This window comes from Diorhabda carinulata, chromosome 7 (genome assembly GCF_026250575.1).
Source record: "Diorhabda carinulata isolate Delta chromosome 7, icDioCari1.1, whole genome shotgun sequence".
Taxonomy (NCBI): Eukaryota; Metazoa; Arthropoda; class Insecta; order Coleoptera; family Chrysomelidae; genus Diorhabda; species Diorhabda carinulata.
This window is the reverse complement of record NC_079466.1, coordinates 12,858,063-12,878,874: the sequence shown is the minus strand read 5'-3', so window position 1 is coordinate 12,878,874 and position 20,812 is coordinate 12,858,063. Positions and strand designations below refer to the sequence as shown.

Genomic DNA, 20,812 nt, shown 5'->3' with positions numbered 1-20,812 from the left:
ATTCAAGGATATAAATTTGATAATAATCGAATTCTAATACGTACAGACACTGTATAAATTTTGAGACATATGTTACTGCATAATAATTGTTTCTATATCAATAAAAACTGAATGTATTTATTGAAGCTAGTTAGAAAATCTTTTCTGAATTACAACATATTTTTCACATTCAAGAACAGTTCAAAATATTGATAATGATAATTGAATGAAGAAAAGAGTCATTGTCCTCTTATTTATAAAAGTGTATGATATTTGATAATTATTAGGACTTATATAGTACAAAGACACTTATCGAACTGAAATTGTGAGGTTATGTTACATATATTTTGATCGTATTATAGAATGAAACAAGTTTTTAGTTATTTATAATACGTTTTTCGTGATAATGATGTTATAAAAACTAATTTCATAATAAAAACGTTTAATAAACATCCAATTTATTATAAATTAGATTAAGAAACCATATTTTTACAAAATAACTTGATTATTAGGACTTACGAGGGTTGCTACTTAAGTTTTATCATCGAAACGTTTGATAAAGATCAAATTTATTATAGATAACGATTTAGAAGCCTTATTTTTACGAAGTAAATTGAAAGGGGAGGAAAAATCAACCGTTTTATTAACTGAAAGTAAGTATCAGGACTTGCGAGGGTTGCTACCTAAGTTTTATCATCAAAACGTTTGATGAAGATCAAATTTATTATAAACAACGATTCAGAAGCCTTATTTTTACGAAGTAAATTGAAAGGGGTGGCAAAATTAACCGTTTTATTAACTGAAAGTAAGCATTAGGACTTACGAGGGTTGCTACTAAGTTTTATCATCAAAGCGTTTGATGAAGATAAAATTTATTATAAATAACGATTTAGAAGCCTTATTTTTACGAAGTAAATTGAAAGGGGAGGCAAAATCAACCGTTTTATCAACTGAAAATAAATATTAAGATTTACGAGGGTTGCTACCTAAATTTTGAGAGATATACAAGTAAAAATAAATATTTATAATTGGACATAGCTTCAATGTTTTTCAAAATTTCCACCATTAAAAATGTCAATCTTTATTATGTCAATGTCGGATTGTATATATTAGTAATACTTAAGTAGCAACCCTTGTATTACAAAAAAAATGAATTAATAAATTTGTATAGGGGTTAGTTTGAGGTTAAGTTTTATCAATAAACTTTTGTGATGTATGTGAATGCATTTTATGTGTTTATTTACAATAATTGCTATAAATAATCTTTAAATTACTTAAACATGATAAATTTGAAGTGTTTGTGTACACGAATTTGTGATACACATAGGAAAAAATTTACAGAATTGAATTTTAATGAATAAATAACAATATTATTAAAACATGAACTTACCTTTTGATATCACGACTGTACAGATTGATAAACACGTTTTTTCTACGTGATAATCTCTATTACAGATATTAATAATAGTAACACAAAATTTATATTAAAATTCAACTTTTAAAATAAAAAAAAAACAAAAACTTTATAATATTCAACGATTTATTTATTAAAATAAGTTCCACAATTTCTCAAATTCATCACTGAATCTTTTTATAACGTAAATATTATTAGTAAGCACTGTATTGTCAAAATTATAACAAAATCCTTGGTTAGTTAAGTTTAGACTACCGGAAAACATTTTAGCACGCTCCGGATCATCTTTATCTATTAAACAAAACTTGTGATGCATCTTAATAGATCTTGGGGAATGAAGTTTATAAGGAATTTCTAAAAAAAATACACGACTTCTTATATCTACTTAATAAGTAGTACTTATAACCTAGAATAACTTACCGTTTTTTGAAAGTATTGAAAAATTGTCACGTTGCGACTTAGTTTCGAACATAATTTGATCAGATATAACTCTAACGTCCACTCCTCTTTTGTGTGCTTGAATTAACTCGTAGGTTAAACTTTTTAACGTGAAAATGTAGATGCACAAGCAAATACTGGATTTAGCACTAGAAATGAATGCTTGTATTATTTTTTGATATGCCAACGAACAATTTTCACTACATTCGTTTTTTTCTATCACATGAGGTTTACAATTAAAGTTTTTCATCGTAACCGATAAAAGTTGATTATAAAATTTGTTATCGTCTTCAGTTATAAGCTTTATTTTCCTCCTGTATTTCCTATCCAGTAAATAACTTAAAACTACTGGTAGAGTTGTGATTGAAATGTACAGGAAACATATTAATTTATTCATTTTAACATTATTTCTATATATTTTTTTATAATTTTATTTATATATTTACTATGACATAACCCAATTTCTTCTTATTTGTTTTTAATCAACTTTGTAACTACCAGATTAAATATACATAAGCTACATATATTAAATATTGTTTTTTCTTCAACTTTTCACTTCTAAGATCTTTATATATTTACAATCAAGTCGCTATAGTATGTCTCTTTTATATGAAAATCATTATAAAATCTTAATAATGAAGAGAAATCGTCTCAGAAAAAATTAAATATTGCCTATGTAATGTGTATTATAGAGACAATGAATTAAAAAAAGAAGAATATTTGACATTTAACATTTTAACCAATGAGAATTTAAAACTAATAAACAACAACCAATGAGATTCTTCCTTTTTCCGATTTAACCGATATATCACGAAGTTTCTTCCTCGCCAATTGACCTTACTGTAATTTGTACATTCTACATTCTACCATCTTGTGTCAATTAGTTAGGAATCTTCATATAAGCGTTAAGTTTTAGTGAAATAGTTAACAATTACAGTGTAGAAGTGTTTAAAATTAGATTTTGGTAAGTGTAAATTCAAATTATTTAATTGGTTACTAAAATATTTTTTTGTGTAACTTCTACTATTACCCTGGACGTAAACGTAAGAATTTTGAGTAGCCATTTTGTTTTAAGATTTATTGATTTCAATTTATTTTTTTATATAAAATATACGATATATAGAAGGATATTTATTATATTATATTCATTGCTTATGTGACTATTTTTCATTGAAAGTATTTTTATTGTATTCTATTTCATATATACAGAGTATTATATTATTTTTTTTAGTTTTAAAAATTTACAGTAGGAATCTTTTTGAAATTGTAGGTTTTTAATTTTATAAATATGATTTGTATTTATTTGAGCTTAATGAATATACTTGTTAAAAAATTTTAATATTTCATCTGTTGGGGTTTTTTAAAGATGGAAAAGTTGTTTACTTTGGTTTGAATTGATTTTAACGTGTATAGATTGTTACAAGAGTGAGAAAAGGTGGTTATAAAACGTTGTTTTTATTTTATTAAATACGTTTAAAAATGTTATTATTATCCGTATGTAGAATGTTAGAAGTTTGTATTCGGCGGGATTTCGCCTATATCGTCGCCGTTTGTGTATGACTGAAACTCTAAATATTTCTCTTCGTTTTTAAAGAGTTTCAGGCGTGGTTTTAAATCCGAGAAGTTATCGTCGTCGTTAAGTCCTCTATATAAGAACGGAAATATAATAATCCCACGAAGAACATCGGGAAAAAAATTATAATGCCGGGTTTTAGCAGTGCGGGCACATTCAAAATATTTATCGGAAATTTAGCCGAAAAGACGGCCGTTGCCGAACTGCGTCCCTTGTTCGAAAAATACGGCAAAGTTGTCGAATGTGACGTCGTGAAGAATTTTGGTTTCGTTCATATGGAAAACGAAACCGACGGACGCGAAGCCATTAATAATTTAAACGGACAAGTTTTGAACGGTCAAGCGATGAAATGCGAAGCGGCGAAAAGTCGGAAAGCCCCTCAAACGCCTACGACTAAAATCTTCGTGGGAAATTTGACGGACAACACGAAGGCGCCGCAGATACGCGAATTATTCAAAAAGTACGGCACCGTTGTGGAATGCGACATCGTACGTAACTACGGGTTCGTACATTTAGAATCATCGGGAGACGTGAACGAAGCTATCAAAGGTAAAACATTTCTAAAAAACAAAAACAAAACAATCGTTTCTATTTATTTCATTTTTTTTGTGTCGAAATATCGATTTTCGTTTATTATACGACTGTCAGTGTTGTGTCAAAAATTGTGGGGCCTTCTAGTACCGAAACTACATTTAGCGGACGTCAATTGGCGAGACTAATTAATTGGATTTGCTACTCAATAAAAAAATGATACCAGGGAAGATCTAAAATAACCGGAATTGTTTAATTATCGATTTTTTTACGTAACTACTTTTATCTCCTTCAAAATATATGACGGAATCGTGGAAAATAAAGAAAAATCACACGGGATCGAGTCGGGCGATTACGATGTCATTTTATCCCCAAAAACGAGTGAACCAAGTTTAATATCTACAGTTTAAATAAAAAAAATCGATCTAGGGGGAGAAAATTAGATTAGATGAGTTAGGATATTATTTTGTCAGTATTTTCAAGGTTTTATAGATCGTAACGCGGCTATTTCAAGTCTCGCAGACCATCACGTAATAATTTTTAGTCTCACTGCCCATCACGTGAATATTTCACGTCTCATAGATCTCGACGCGAGTATTTTCTTTGTCTCATAGATCGTAACAAGACTATTCCAAGTTACACAGCCCGTTACGTGACTATTTCACGTCTCATAGATCTCGACGCGAGTATTCTAGACTTGAACAACGTTGCCAGATTGGAAAAATTATCGGGGAAATCAAAGAAAAAATCGGTATACGTCGAAAAATCGACAATGGCAGTCGTATAATGAGAAAAACGGTAAAGAAATTAATTTGGCGAATGTTAAAGAATTGAATGGAACGATGGTGGACGGTCAACCCATGAAGGTGCAAATATCGACGTCGCGCGTTCGTCAACGTCCCGGCATGGGCGATCCGGAGCAGTGTTACCGTTGCGGGCGCGGCGGTCATTGGTCGAAGGAATGCCCCAAAGGTATGGGGCCCGAAAGGTTCCGCGAAAGAATGTTCGGAAGGGATCCGTATCCTCCTCCACCGCCGCCACCTTTTCTGCGCGACCGCATGATGGGACGATTTGGGGTACGATGATTTACTAATACCGAGAATTTAATTAATTTTTTATTCTATTCAAATATAAAGGGTGGTACGAAACTATGAATTTGTGATGATGTCGGTTGAATGACGTTTTTATGACAATAATTTCGCAATTTGGTGTGCGCATTTAATGTCTTCTTATTTTTTCTTTTCTTTTTTTTTTTGGAAAACAGGACGGTTACGACGCTTACTACGACAGACGATTCGAAGATTCTCGAGATTTATACGAACGTCGTTATTCCGGCATAGCGAGCAGTCGAGATGTCGGTATACGCGGCGGTAGCGCACGAGATTTTATGCCGCCGCCGTTACCGCCACGTCGTGAACCGTTACCGCCTATGCCGACTATCGGTTTGAGAGGCGGTCCTTCTAGCGGTATGGCTAGTAGCTTGAGGGAGAGCAGTTATTCGAGAAGCGCCAGCGATTACGGTATGTTTAGTAGGAGAACGCCGCCTCCGAGCGGTTTGAGAAGCAGTCGAATGTACGAGGATTTTAGCAGAGATTCGTTCGACGATAGAAGGTAAGTTACGAGGACGCCTCAATGAAATCCGTCACTTAGAAATAGTCAGTAGGGGTTATAACTGGAGAATAAGGTGGATTCTTAACCCAATTTGTAGGTTATTGTAATAAAAAAAATTTTTGGGTTAGTCGATGTGGATTATACAGGATGTGCACTCAAAAAAACGTTCGTCGCAATTTTATTGGTCGAAAACGTATATTGCGCATATTTACACGATGTGTACTGTTTTTTAAGTGTATTGTGTTCAAGCGCAAACTTATTCGAGAAACCCACTGTTTTTTAGTGTATAAAGGATTCCTGAAATGAAATTGCACAAAAACTTGTAGATAAGTTCGCTATGGCGTTTCCGCAACTGCGCAGATTTACTTCAAATTAGATTCTGTTAGTGACTATTGTGTTATGGGAAATTGCGCAAAAATTTGTCCATATTATTATATATTATATAAGGAACTCGTCCATATGGTCACTAGATTGTGTTCGAGGTAAATTTTGCGCAAATTGTGTATTTTAATCCACATTCGTCGCTTCTAATAACTCCGAAGCAATTTTTGCCACCTTTAGCGCAAATTCATTCGAAATTAGCGCAGATTCATTTAAAAAAACTTCGGTTTACATTGTTTTTTATTTTCCGGTATATTTTGGTTGATCCGCGGCTTAGAAACTGCGCAAAACTCGTCGATAAGATTAATATGGCGTGTTAGTGTCTATTATGTTATAGGGAATTACGTAAAAATTGTCACTCACTGGAATAGAAACTGCGCAAAAATTCATCCATATGGTTATTCGATGGTGTTTTAGGTTGACTATCAGTAAGCGCGACTAATTCGTTTTGGGTCTTGTTTAGCGCAGGTTTGCTCTAGTAAATCCACTGTTTTCTTAATTTCTAGTGCGTCATGGGGATTCTCGTTTGTAAAATTGCCCAAAAATTATTCTATTAGGTCACTCTGTTCGGTTTAAGGTTGATTTTCAGCAAGATCGATTCACAAATTCACTTTGATCTGCTTCAGCGCAGATTTATTTTTGTTTAAACTGTTTTTACACGTGTTGTAGAGAATTCTCAGTTAGGAAAATGCGCAAAAACTAGTCTATTGTCAACCGATGATATTTGAGATTGATTATGTACAAATCTAGTTTACAAACTCACGTTTGACCACCACAAAGCCCAGATTTATTCTAAGGAACCAACAGTTTAAATTGTTCTTAGTCTCGCATCATGTTTTAGCAATTCTACGGCATAAAAACTGCGCAAAAACTTGTCCATAAGGTCAATCTGTTGTGTTTGAGGTTGATTTTCAGCAAGATCGATTCACAAATTCACTTTGATCTGCTTCAGCGCAGATTTGATTTATTTCTGTTTATACTGTTTTTCAGTCTCTAGTGTATTATTCGATTAAGAAACTGCGCAAGTCTTGTTCATATGGTCACTTGAAGGTATTTGTGGTTGATTTTTAACCAAACGTATTTGGCATGCCCATTGGCACATATCGCTCTTGGAAACACTGTTAAAAACTTTTATTTTCTAGTGTATCCTGTATTTAAAAAATTGTTTTTCAGTTATTGATGTGTTATGGTAAATTTTCAGCTCGAAAACTGCGCAAAACCTCATTAATATGATCACTAGATTGTGTTCGTGATCATTTTGGAGCCAATCTAATCTGGTTTACAAACGCACTTTTAGCGCAGTTCCAATTCAAGTATTTATTGAATTGTAATGGATCCCCAATTACAAAATTGCGCGCTCAAAATTTTTGATATTTTTTAACGTGAACGTATTTTTTTGTCGGTTTCTTTTAATGCCTATTGAATACACTTTCTATTTTTTGCTAAAATCACGTGGTACAAAATGACAGTTTTGATAGGTGCTTCTAGATAGAAGCAGGAACATTTCAGTTAAAAAGTCGAAACATTGAGAAAATCATTGTATTGATTCACCCTCGTATTAAATATATAATTAGAGTTTAAAATTTTTCATATTTTAATGACTTTTAGTATGTTGAAACGTTTTTATGGCAATTTGTTTATATATTTTTTTTTGGAAATTTTGTGTTTTTTTAATAAAATTTTTGTTTGCAGGCCGGGTTTAAGGGGTGCATCACCTCCGAGAAGATACGCACCATATTAATTTCGTTTAGAATGACTTAAAAATTGATAAGAACCAATCAAGGCACTAGTTATGGTGAAATGTATATAAAATTTTTACTTTTTACCATCCAGTGATACACTTTTTCGAAAAAAAAAGGTGTTAATATTTATTTTTAGTTGAGATAATGAAACTCGAATGGCGGAGTGAATTTTTTCAAATTGTCAACTCTGTCGAAATAATTTTTTGTATACTCAATTTTTTCTACGGAAACAAACAAATTTTTCTCTCTTCAACTTAGCATCTACTGGATGTTCGATATTTTCTTTACATCAACGACTTTTTGATCATTTTAGTTACAGGTGATTTCAACTTTGTATGTTACTAATGATGAATAAAAATGACTCGATTATAATCGATTTTTTTTGTTTCCCCCCGTATATTTGATAATTTACGTTTGATTTATCGAGATTTCTTATTGTCCCCTCGTATATTATTTATGAATTTGATGGTTTATATTATGTGTTTATGAGGAAAGGAAAATATTTTTCAAAGTATAATTTTTATTTTTTACACAAAAACTCGCAACATTCAAAATATCAGTCTTGCAATAATAATAATAATAAATTTACTGCACATACGAAATAATAAAAATACATTCTTCTATTTAACATTATAACAAATAATTTATTTACAAATAAAAATATAAATGCACATTCGGGACAGTCACACGGCCTACTTGAAATATACGAAAAAAAAATGGATAACTACCAACATTACAACAAAAATAAAACAAAATATGACACAGAATTTTTGTATTGGAAAAAAAATGTTTATCATGCAAAATTTTAACAAACTCAATACTTTATTGAGTAACAAAGACTGGAAAACCAAAAAAGGGACACTTGAACTACTTTTTGTTTGAAAAGAGAAAATGTAAATCAAAAAAATGTTCTACTACTTTTTCGCCCGATTAAATTACTTGATAAATAAAAACATTTGAACTACTTTGCTGTCAATAATCGATGTAGATTGTGTCAAATGTAATACAAAAACTTCGATTCTATATTGAATCCCAAATTTCAAAAAATTCGTCAAATAGAATTAATAGATAAGTTAGCTAATACATTTGAACTACTTTTTATCTATTAGACGCCAGAATTATACAATCAACAGCGTTAGTAGAAGAAACCTGCGTCAGTACATATGAACTACTTAATTGTCTTTCAGAAGTAGAGCCACGTCGATTTTTGATTTGTTTTGTACATTCGAACTACTTTCAGGTCAGTTAAAGCAAGAACACAACAGCGATTTCGGTAAAAATATGTATAGGTATATTTGAACTATTTTGTTACTAAAAAAATTTATAAAAGAATGTCGATGATGTAGTATTAAAATCAGATTTCAAAAACTTTCGATAATACATTTGAACTACTTTTTGCCCATTTGACGCGAGAAGCAGTCTATAGAATCGATTAAAACTGAAAACTACTTTTTTCTACCGAAAATTGAAAAACAACAAGTCTATAGAAAATACAGATTGATAAATTAAAAATTTTCGTTTTTCTATTTTCACTCTAGGAAAAATTAAGTGTAATTTTGAATAAATTGTTCTTCCGTTTTGTAAACTCATATTTTCGGGATGAATAAACATTTTTTTTTTGTATACAAAACCAGTTTGGTCGCCATAGTAACCCATGGGGATCGAATTGCACTTGGTACTTGAGCAGTTCTTTTTACAAACATGGGCAAGGTGCTTTTTTTTATCATTTTTTCATAACGAGTGTAGACAAGAAAGAAAAATCAGAAAGTTTACGATTGTCGTAGACGTACAACACCAGCACGGTAACTCGAAAACATTGATACATGGCACATTTACTTAAGACTAACATGCTAGGTTTCCAATATGGCAACTATGAATAAATACTTAACAGTTACTTTGTACATATTTAAGCTTAAAACTAAACTAAACGATTATACTGTATACTTTATCTATTTTTAATATAAACGACGTGTGATTATAAAATAACTGTCCCCAAAATCAATAACCAAATTTCTCGAGTATTTCCGAAAAGTTGATCAATTGATTTGATGAATGTGTTATTTGATACGTTTGAGCTACTGTTTATCCATTTAAACTACTCAGATTGGAGAACTACGATTGTACTCGAAAAAATAAGATGGCTTCTTCACACCAAAAAGAAACCATTAAATTACCAAAAATAAGAATAAAACTTTCAAGAATATGTCTTAAAACACATTGTACATGAAAAATAGGTCATTATGCCTAATAGGCATTTGGAATATATAATTCCCTCCAGAAACTGATAAAATTGTGAAGTGTCTTTTTTTTCACCACTCTGTATTCAATTTGATAGTATATTATTTTAGTTGGTGTCAAAATATGGAATTATTTGAAAAAATGAGGACATTTGAACTACTTTGTTGTCAAAACGATAGAACGACTATTGGAAGAGTAAAGTATCCTACAACTGCCTTTATTTCATTTTATGCAAACTTTCGAATTGTTTTTGAAGAATGGGCCAAACTTACGATATTCGATACATTTGTACTACTTTTTAACTATTTAAACGAGAAAATAACACTTCCGGCAGCGTTATTGATAAAAATCTTGATAGGTACATTGGAACTACTTTGTTGTCAAAAATGATAGAACGACTATTAGATTAGAAATATCGTACGACTGCTGCGATTTCATTTAGAATCATAATTTTACACCAAATTTTATTTATATTAAAATAAATTATTTTTGAAAAATTAGACGAATAAAAATGAAAAATATGATATTCGAAACATTCGAACTATTGTTTATCCAATCCAACGCGAAAATCACAGCATTATTGAAAAAAATCCATGCAGGTACATTTGAATTACTCTACTTAATCCAATTTAAAAAACAATCTGAATTTGTATTTTGAAATGTCCTAAAAAAAGAAGATGTCTTATATTATTCCAAAAAAGAAAAATACTTTAAAATTTCAACCAATAACATTGTTATTTTATCACCACACTATATATCGAATATAAAAAAATAGGGAAAAAAACAATTTTTGCCACCCCCTATCATCGATAATCACATTCGAACATTACATACATGTAAGGTAGTTCATTTGAAACTATTCTTTTGCATATTTTCGAGTTACCGGTTGTCAACTGGACTCCTCGGTGAATATATATATATATATATATATATATATATATATATATATATATATATATATATATATATATAATGTAATAGTTAAATTTTAACGAATAAACAATATTTACAACTTAATAATTAGTTATTTACAAAACGACCGATCCGCGCATCCGGTTTGTACGGTTTTAAAGCTTTCGATGAAATGGCGGATACACGAATCAACCTTAAACAGAGATTATAGATCTCCAATCTGAAAATGAAGTGAAAACGAATTTTCCAAAAAAAACTAAACATTATTTAATCCCTTAATCCCTAGGGCGTTATAGATGCCGTTTGTTATACTGTATCCTGATAACAAGGTGTGTTGGTACATTTGAACTACTCCTATTAACAGTTTTATTTGAATTTTAATTGAATTTACGGAATCATCAAATTTTGTGAAATTAGGTTTAACATATATAAAAAATTATTATATACAGAGTCTTACATAATTTTTTGCCATTTCGAAGTTATTTTTATTTTGATATTGGTGTTTTATATCAAATTTGAAATTTCCTTCAATTTTTTATTACAACTATAAAATGTAGTTGTGTAGTTTTGTATTTTGCCTCATCCTGTATAAGATTTAATAAAAATTGAGGTTATCGAAATTTTAAATGAATTTAGATATTCAATAGAAAGATTTGACGGCATTAAATTCTTCTTTTTCAATTATTCCGGGCGTTCAACAATTGATTAAAACTCTATAAACACCCAGTATAACATATTACAATTTTTTCATCGTTATTAAGAAGATTTCAAATTTCAATTTTGACGTATTAAACTAAAAGTTTTATTTAAAAAATAATAATAAAAAAATATAACATCAATATAGCAAAAAAAACCCTGTATATTTTGAAATAATTTCGAAATGTAGAATACAAACTTGTAACTTATACGAATAAACGATTTAGGAAAATAATTTACTGATTTTGGTGAAAATTTAGCTTTCAAACAAGAAAATTGCGAAAAGTAGTTCAAATGTACTGTACCTTCGATATCCAAAATTCTTCGATAATTTCACGTCGAATCACCCCAAATCCATCGGAATAACGCTAACACTCAATTACTAACAACCCCAATAAAAACTACACAATTTTAATTGTCGTATCGGTATCCAATTTGGATAAAGTCTTTTTCACCCTTAAAGCCGTTAACCGTACATCAGGATTAGTATGCCAACATTCTTGCATCACTTTCGACAAACACTGTAGCACCTCTTCGCTATCCCATCTCGAAGGTATCTGGGGTCTGATCTTCTTCGCGCAAACCACTTGCTGCATGTCTTCGAAAGATGGATCTGAAGGAACGCAATCGTAATAAGGGACGGCATATTCGTCCGCCACCTGAAAAGGATAATACCAAATATGAAAATACCCTTAAAAATTTTTTTTTTTTATAATGATGATGATAGTTACTTTTAGTTTATCCCCGGTGACACATCTCCTGCTCATCTCCCACATGACCAAAGCGAAAGCGTACATATCGGCCATTTTGTGCGCTTCGAAATTATGAACGTTCATCGATTTATCCAGCAGCTCCGGCGCCATGTATCTCCTAGTTCCCGATCTGACGTTGGGGGGAACGTCGATTTCCTGAAAAATAATCGTACAGGGTGGGTCGAATATAATTTTTTGATCACTCACTTTAGTGTCCGACAGATATTTGACGGCCAATCCGAAATCTGCTATGCAACATTCGCCGTTCCTCTTCACCAGGATGTTTTTGCTCTTAATATCCCGATGAGCTATCGCGGGTTTGCCCTTCGTGCCGAATATCTCGATGTGGAGATGGGATAGACCGGAAGCTATACTCTGCGCCATTAATAGAAGACTGGTGGGATCCAAACAATGGTCTTGTAAATAATCGTACAGGCTCCCGAATTCGTGGTAATCCGTTATCAGTAGCATTTGAGTCCAACTACCCGTTCCTGTGTATAAAAAACGATTGATAATTAAATAAATTCGTTGTAGTGTCGAGTGGATTCACCTTTTATATCCGCCGCTATGAATCCGAGTAGATTTTCGTGTCTCATCAGTACAGTTTGGTAGATTTCGGTTTCCCTGAACCAACTTTGTTCTTCTGTGGTGAAGAACACTTTGACGGCCACTTTGGTTCCTCTCCATTTTGCTAACCAGACTTCTCCATATCGACCTTTACCTACCGAATGGACCATTTGGATTTGTTTGGAAATGGTTCTTTGTACTAATATGGGGAGGCCAGAACCTGAACCGCTGGATTGTTCGATTAAACTCACCAAGGGACCGTGTACCTAGGGGGAGGAATATTTAGTTGTTAAAAGGTTTGAACAAACAAAATTCCAATTGCAGCTGAGGTTTAAAATCTCAACACTCTTTTTTTTTCAAAGATATAATTTCAAAAATGAGATTTTTTGATACCAAACTTCTAAGATAAATAACTTTGTTTTACGCGCTGTTGATTTGTTTTTATTATAAATACATCCTTGTGGAAAACTCCTTGAAAATATTGAGGCTGAAAGCTGCTTCGTTTTATTTTAAAAAAATTTTTTTGTAATGACAGGATTTTCCAATTTAGCTTTTTTAGGAGATATAATATTTGTCCTAGATCCTTACAACTATTTTCTAGGCTTAATGAAACATTGCTTCACAAATAGACAAATTTTTAAAGTACAGCTCTCATTATGTCTCGATATACACGGGGTTGAATTAAAACTAAATTTTTCTCTTGATTTTTTGGTACACAACATTATTAAACGCCCTGTACCTCAGAAATGAATAAATTCAGTACACTCTTAATTTTTTTTAGTATAAATACATCATTTTAGAATATATTTACAAAACATGAACCTGGTAGCTCATCAATTTTATCCTGTGGGGGCATTGTTTTTTTTTTGAAAAAAAAAAAAAACTATTTTTGATTCAATTTTGATCGTAGATTCCTACAAATAATTTCCTGGTATAAAAAAAACACCTTTTCACAAATAAACAGTAAAAACTTATCCCCACTCTCACTATTTACCCATATACAGGGTGTTAAAGTTAATTTTATTTCAAATTTGTTCAAACAATTCCCTCTAAACCTTTCTTATTAACCATTTTTTTTTCAATTTGATTATTACACCGAGAAAAATGATATATAATTATATATAACGAAATACGTACCTCCATTTGTGGATATTTTTCATCGGAATATCCTTTTCCGTACAACCCGAACTTCCTCTGCATCTCCTTCCTCCTATTCTTTATGAACACAATGGCAACAACGAGTAGGACTAGAGTTAGACAAAAAGTGACAGTTGTGAGTAGAACTGTAAAGGGTAAACTGTCAGCAGGACCGAATCCAGGGGTTTCGGTGGTCGGTCTTTCCGGATAAGTTGGTCTTAATGAAAGATTACAAAGATCCTTGTCGTTGCAACACTGGATCGATTTGCTTTGCTCGTGCGGCACCAAATGACCTTTACACTGAAAATTTCAAAGAAAAAAAAATGCATTTCCGCGGAATAAAAAATTTCAGTTTATTATTTGGGGAGGGGTGGTGGGGTTAAGGCTGTAAAACTGACCTGCATCAGCCCCCGTTCGTCGTCGGGAAGACACCCGTAGGTGTATAGGGGGACGTCTTTATCCTGACTGTCATCGTAAACGGCTTCGACTGATGTAAAACATACTCCACCAGTTCGAATTTCGCAAGTACCGTTATACTGATTGTCGGGACAGTGTCCCTCGCAATAGCAACGTTTTACTGTAACAAAAAACGATATGACAACGTTGTAATCACATTCGAAATAAGAGGAAATTTATAATTTTGGAAAATTGTTTAAATTTACAGAGAAAACGGAATAAGTGGCAACTATATATATTCAAAAATTAGTTTTTATATGAAGAAATATCAAAGTATTTCTTGTAATTCCATAAAAATGATAGATATGGCAACTATGTCCACACAATAATAGTTTTATTATGAAATCAATAAAATTACCGATTCCTCAATATTTCAGGAAAAAATGGAAGTTATGGCAACAATGTACAGACTATCATTAACAATATTATGAAATTTAGAAATATTGGGAAAATAAAATGATTTGAATTTCCGGAAAAACGGCACATGTGGCAACTATATAAATTTTCCACTAATGAAAATTCAGAATTTTTTATTTCGGTAGATTTAGCAACTATGTGCATACGATATTGGCTTTGTTTAAAAATTTCGAAAAAAAAAATTTATTAACAAATTTCTTCATATCCATAGAAAAACGGAGGATGCGGCAACTATAAATACACAACCGTTAGCTTTTAAATAACAAAATAACGAGGCATTTCTTGGCACTCAATAAAAATGATAGATTACTAATTCCTCAATATTTCCGAAAAAACGAAACATGTGGCAACAATGCATAGACGATCATTAACTATATTGGAAATATTGTGAAAATAAAATTTACAAAATTATTTGATTTTCTGGAAGAATGGCACAGGTAACTATGGCAACTATGTAAATTTGCAAATAATGAAAATTCAGAGAATTTTTTATTTCTGTAGAATTGGCAACTACGTACATACAATATTGGGTAATATAAAGACTAAAAAACATCGATTTACAAAATTTCTCCATATTTTAGGAAAAACTCAAGATTCGGCAACAGTGCACAGATAATTCAGAAAATTGCAAAAATTTAATTTACGAAATACTTTATTTTTCCAATAACCCGAAAGACATGGCAACTATGTATACACTTATCTTTTTTACTATAAACTTTTGATTATTGAAATTTCATAGAAATCTTTATATTTCCAGTAAAAACGTAGATTTTGCAACAATGTATAGACAATTAGCCATATTAGGAAAATTTAAGCAAAAATTTCTTGAAAAACGGGTAATTTGTTAACAATGTATATAAAAAATTAGTCACATAAAACTCTTACAACAAAATTATACAATTATTATTCATAAAAACAAATATTTGGCAACTATGTAGATAGAGCAATTGCCAGATGTATGAATGAAACAAAACACGTTGTTTTATAAAATTTCAAAAAATTCTTTGTTACCAGAAAAACCGAAAATATGGCAACGATGCGAAGACGACCATTAGCCACATAAAATTCCAACAAGTAACATTTATAAAATTTCTCATATCTGCAGAAAACAGAAGTTTCGGCAACAATGTCTGTATTATCATTAAAATAAGGGACACAAGAAATTTTCAAAAATTATCAATATTTCCAGAAAAACAGAAGTGGCAACAATGTAAAAATAAATCGTCCATATTATAAGGCTTTAAATAAAAGTTCGTAGTATTTCGGATAAATCAAATGATCTGACTACTGAGCAATTACAACCATAAGATCCGCCATATTGTAAAACAATAATGAAAAATTATAAAAAGATTTCCAGAAACTATTTGTGGGCAAGAATATATAAAATATACAAAATTCGATATAACTTCGAAAAATTTGAGTAGTCGACAACATTGTAAACAACTGATGGAAAATTTTCTTGTATCTGTAAAATAATCAGAAGATGTGGCAACAATGTAAAGATTACGATATTTATCGTATTATTAAACGATAATTTATAAAGATTCTTATAGTATAGATTTGACAACAAGGTAAAAAACGCGATGTCCACAGAAATACTTTTCAATCGACAACACTGTAAATATGGTATTTACAAATTCAAATTTCTTATACTATCAGAAAAAAATGCAAGACGTGGCAATATCATGAGTACAACCATCTGGGAAAATATAGAAAACGCTCAAAATGTTACGAAAAACAAGAATAATGTGGCAACTACGCAAAAAAACTACCTTAATATTACTCATATTTTAAAATCTCGATCAATAAGAATTTAGAAAATTCTCCAAAATTCCTGAACAAACAACACCGAAATTCCTTATATTTCCAGAAAAACAACGTCTGAAAACAATGTAAATGCTAAGATATTGTGAAATCCTAACCAAACTTTTCTTCGCATATTTTCTGGTTAAAAGTATTCAACTTAATGAGAATTGATCAAACCAACCGTGAAGACAATTTTTTCTTAATAAGAATCGTTTTAAATGGAACACGTGTTGTTAACGAAATTGAGTAACGTTCTCGAAACGTAGGAGACTTAACAACATATTTCAAAACAATAATTGTAAACTTTCATTTGACATATCATGATTAATGAGATTTTAAGACAAACACGTACACGAGACAACAATGGAGCTTGTGAATAATAGAGTTGAAAGGACTTTTTGAAATATTTATATAAGCGATAAGTATCAATTGTATTAAAATTATTGCTATAAAATCTTCAAGTGTCCATTTTTTTCTACTACAATCATTTTATCATAAAATTTCTAACAAATACATTAGATAACCAAAGTTTTACTGTAGATTTCTGTTATTACTATCTCAACTAGTAAACAGATGGCGCGCTTGTATTTAAGTGCAACCATTTTGAAAAAAACTTCGTACCTACTATGTACTGTGATGTTACACTTTTTCTATTCGAATAATTGTTAAAAAAAAATCTGTTTAGAGACAAATTAGATCCTTATTTGAATTACAACATGCTCGGTATATAAATGTCTGCCTATCCCTTTTGAACGTAATAAATACACCCACGTTCATATCGACCTTGAACAGATGCATTTAATAGATAACTTGATATAGATTACTTACAACGTAAACTAGAATGGATTTAAATCATTATTTTGCAATGTGACAGTATCTGGGTGGTATACCAGATATTTCAATACCTACACCACAATTTTTAGAAACCTTAGCGATGTTTTTTATGAAATCTAATAAAAAAAAAAAAAAATATATAAAAACAATTTCATACCATATTCTTAATCGTGTTAGAAAGTATATTGTTTTCGAGTTCACCCCACATGTTTTTGCAGTCATTTTCAACTAATTATTATACAGAGGACTTTACAACTTGTACCATATATAGAGCCCCTCGGGGAGAACATCATTTGGTTATTAAAAACTGTCAATTCTTCTTCTTTATCAATTTACAGGGTGATTTAGCTATAGCTCTTACACAGCTCATTTGATTTCTCAAATTTTCCAAATTCGGTCCTAGAATTTGTAAATTGTGCTTGAAAGTAGTGTATTATGAAAAAATTCAAAAAATCAAATGAGCTTTGTTATCACTAAAGCCGAATCACTCTATAAATTAATAACAAGTTAATATTTTTTTAATATCCACATGATATTCGGCTTAATTCTCAAGCTTCATAACACCAGATATTAAATTTCGAAAAAATGTTTGAAAAAAAAAAAAAATACAAGTAAATATAAAATATAATAAAATTATATAAAATAAAAAGCGTAGTTACACATGCTAGATGACTCACCCTGTATACAATGTAGAACGTTTGGTACACATTTTAATTTAGTCAATTACATACATATCATAATGTATCAATTTTAAATCTCCATATGTTGTTGAAATTCCAGAATATAAACTAATTAACTGATATACTTTACGTCATAGCCGTATTTATGGCTCTTTCTACATCACAAACTCATTAGTAATAATGTTAAATTTAGATAATTATTTTTTACGTCAAATTTTATCATTAACCGAAAAATAAATGAACTATAATCAGTGCATTTTTAAAAAGTGGGTGTTAAGTTAATTTGTCTATCAATTTCAGTTACTGGTTTGTAATATTTGATACCAAAGATCGATTTTATTTATAGCAGAAATATTGAAATACCACCCTGTATTATCAAACTATTTCGCAAATAAATCAAATCGTTTTTTGGTATTTTTCTTATATAAAATAATATTTATTTGAGATACACTGTATGAGAATATAAATTTTTATATAAATAAACATGAAAATTCTTCGAAATATTTCACGTTATTCAAGGCGATTTATTAAAACTTGACAGAGCTGCCATGACACACAGTATCTGACTTTCTTCTACCCACAAATGACACAAATATTTTCAAAAAACTTACCTAATTCATCGTACATCTTTCCAATTATGTCACAACATATCCTTTTAAACAAAAAATAACACTTTTTACACAATAATGTATTTGTTTTAAGCACTAAAACTATAAAAAAATTATAATTTATTTATGTTTTAAGTGACGCATGCACATAACAAAATCTCGGTCGGTACTAAACTGTTTGAGAGTAGACAGAAGATACGAAAAGATGGTGTTTTTATAAAACAGCGTTGCCAATTGTATATTACGATTTGTTGATCAATATGTGTATCGATTTTACTGAATAAATTCTTATTACATTACAATTATTGTTGATTTTATTTGTTTATTTTGTTACTAGTAAACAGTTTTTATGATAGTACAACAAAAATAATTTTTTTGATACAAATGTATGTAGAAATTAATAAAATAAATTTGTTTTTTTAAAATAAATATACGAAAAATAACAAAACAACTAAAATTTCATCTTATATTCTAAATACAATAATTATTATTTGATTTATATGAAGATATATATATATATATATATATATATATATATATATATATATATATATTACATTGTATTGACAAAATCTGTGCTTTGGGTAAGTTTGTTACAAATCGGCAACGCAGCCCTTAAGATGGTGTTTCTTGGCTTAGCAGGTAAGGAAGTTTAGTACAGCCTGAACAAAACTTTTTAAAAGACTGGCGCCTTAAAAGTGGTCTCGACATCTAGTCGTGGGCATGTTTAAGACCCTTCGGCTTCATCTTCTCAATTTTTCTCGCTCACGTCTTTTAAAACTGAGTTTAGTTAATTGGGTTTTTTTTGGGTGGTGTTAAACGGCCGTAGCTGTTTTCGAAAATGGAAAGGTTATTATAGGCACTTATTAAAACTATGATCGCCTGATGGGCTACGTTAACGTGTTTTTATACTTCTTTCCGGTAAATTTTTTAATATATACATGGGATATTAAAAATTGTAGTAACCCAGAATTTCCATACAGTTATATACAGGGTGATCCGTAAATATGGTACTAGTAAATTGTTTTGATACCAACTCTATTTCCATAGTATCAATTTCGATCTCAAGCGGATTTCCTCTAAGCTCAGTATTGATTGAATAAAGTGAAAATCTGTTTAACTATCTCCGCCCTTGCAAATGGCGTCCGATCACGAGGGTGTATTTGCGTTGTAATCATAGAAAGCAAAGAAAAGTCCCCGGGTATAACCATGGTTACCATGGGAGATATATTAATCCGAAAATAGCGCGGTTGTTTGTCTATTCGTTCACGTATTTTATAGATACGAGGGTTATACGTGAGGTAAAAAAACAAAATTTTATCCCGAATATTAAAAATTATACATATCTACTTTTAATTAGTTTTTTTGTATTACGAAAAACTATATTAACGTGTAGTTTCTAATATTCGAGTTCAACATAATTCTTAACGTTTTTTAGGTTGTGTTTTGTCTTCTATTTCCTATTTACGAATTTTTCGTCGTTCAAAGTGCATTTGAGATATACTTAAGATATTTTTATTGTTTTTTTACTGGAGTACTAAAAATTCTTTAGTTCCATTCCTGTTCAATAAATTAATTTTAAAATGGGCCTAAAATAAAATCATTTCTTTGTCTGCTTTCGTTGATGGGCTTTCGAGGGTTCGTAATATGATACGAACAGGAAAAAAACTGAATAAATGTTGAATTTTAAAAATGCCACGACCTTAGACGAAACAGGGACGTCTCTAGCCGATAATTTCTAATCAAACCCAACTTATTTGAATAAAATTAAATTTTTTCGAAAAGAACTTTCTATTTACAAAAGATTACATCGTCGCGAGAGTTTTAATTAAATGCGACGTTGCCAACTTACATTATATTTCTGATATTATAAGAAATTCACTATTTCATTAACTTAATCAAATCACGCCAGACGAAACACAGGGACGTCTCTAGGCGATAATTTTCAATCAAATCGATCTAAACTGGATCAAGCGAATGAAAATTTAATTTTTTTGGAGAAATATTTTATCTACAAGAGATTAGAAGAAAAAAATGACG

General features: G+C 30.6%; 3 protein-coding genes across 8 annotated transcripts in view; 1 reads left to right on the top strand and 2 right to left on the bottom strand.

Moving 5' to 3' along the window:
* Positions 1-1,501: 1,501 nt before the first annotated feature.
* Positions 1,502-2,282, bottom strand: LOC130896259 (mitochondrial cardiolipin hydrolase-like). Its single transcript, XM_057804226.1, has 2 exons — positions 1,814-2,282; positions 1,502-1,747 (listed from the first exon to the last, which is right to left on the bottom strand). Exons 1-2 carry the CDS (start codon positions 2,226-2,228, stop codon positions 1,527-1,529), a joined length of 636 nt encoding a protein of 211 aa, XP_057660209.1. The 5' UTR covers positions 2,229-2,282; the 3' UTR covers positions 1,502-1,526.
* Positions 2,283-2,636: 354 nt separating this feature from the next.
* LOC130896257 (RNA-binding protein lark) lies at positions 2,637-8,041 on the top strand. Its single transcript, XM_057804225.1, has 5 exons — positions 2,637-2,795; positions 3,426-3,953; positions 4,764-5,011; positions 5,200-5,546; positions 7,620-8,041. The coding sequence occupies exons 2-5, from the start codon at positions 3,533-3,535 to the stop codon at positions 7,666-7,668; spliced, it is 1,065 nt and encodes a 354-aa protein (XP_057660208.1). The 5' UTR covers positions 2,637-2,795; positions 3,426-3,532; the 3' UTR covers positions 7,669-8,041.
* A 130-nt stretch (positions 8,042-8,171) lies between these two features.
* The window catches only part of LOC130896253 (bone morphogenetic protein receptor type-1B), a 68,306-nt gene continuing 55,665 nt past the window's right edge, over positions 8,172-20,812 (bottom strand). For 2 of the 6 annotated variants that reach the window (XM_057804216.1, XM_057804219.1), the window contains exons 2-7: positions 14,370-14,548; positions 13,972-14,271; positions 12,818-13,100; positions 12,475-12,758; positions 12,247-12,423; positions 8,172-12,174 (exon numbers count right to left, since the gene is read on the bottom strand). In XM_057804216.1, the coding sequence (XP_057660199.1) occupies positions 11,917-12,174; positions 12,247-12,423; positions 12,475-12,758; positions 12,818-13,100; positions 13,972-14,271; positions 14,370-14,548 (1,481 nt within the window). In that variant the 3' untranslated portion in view covers positions 8,172-11,916. Of the gene's footprint in view, positions 12,175-12,246; positions 12,759-12,817; positions 13,101-13,971; positions 14,272-14,369; positions 14,549-18,775; positions 18,946-20,812 lie in introns of those variants that run through there. The other 4 variants (XM_057804214.1, XM_057804215.1, XM_057804220.1 and 1 more) reach the window with 3 other exon arrangements.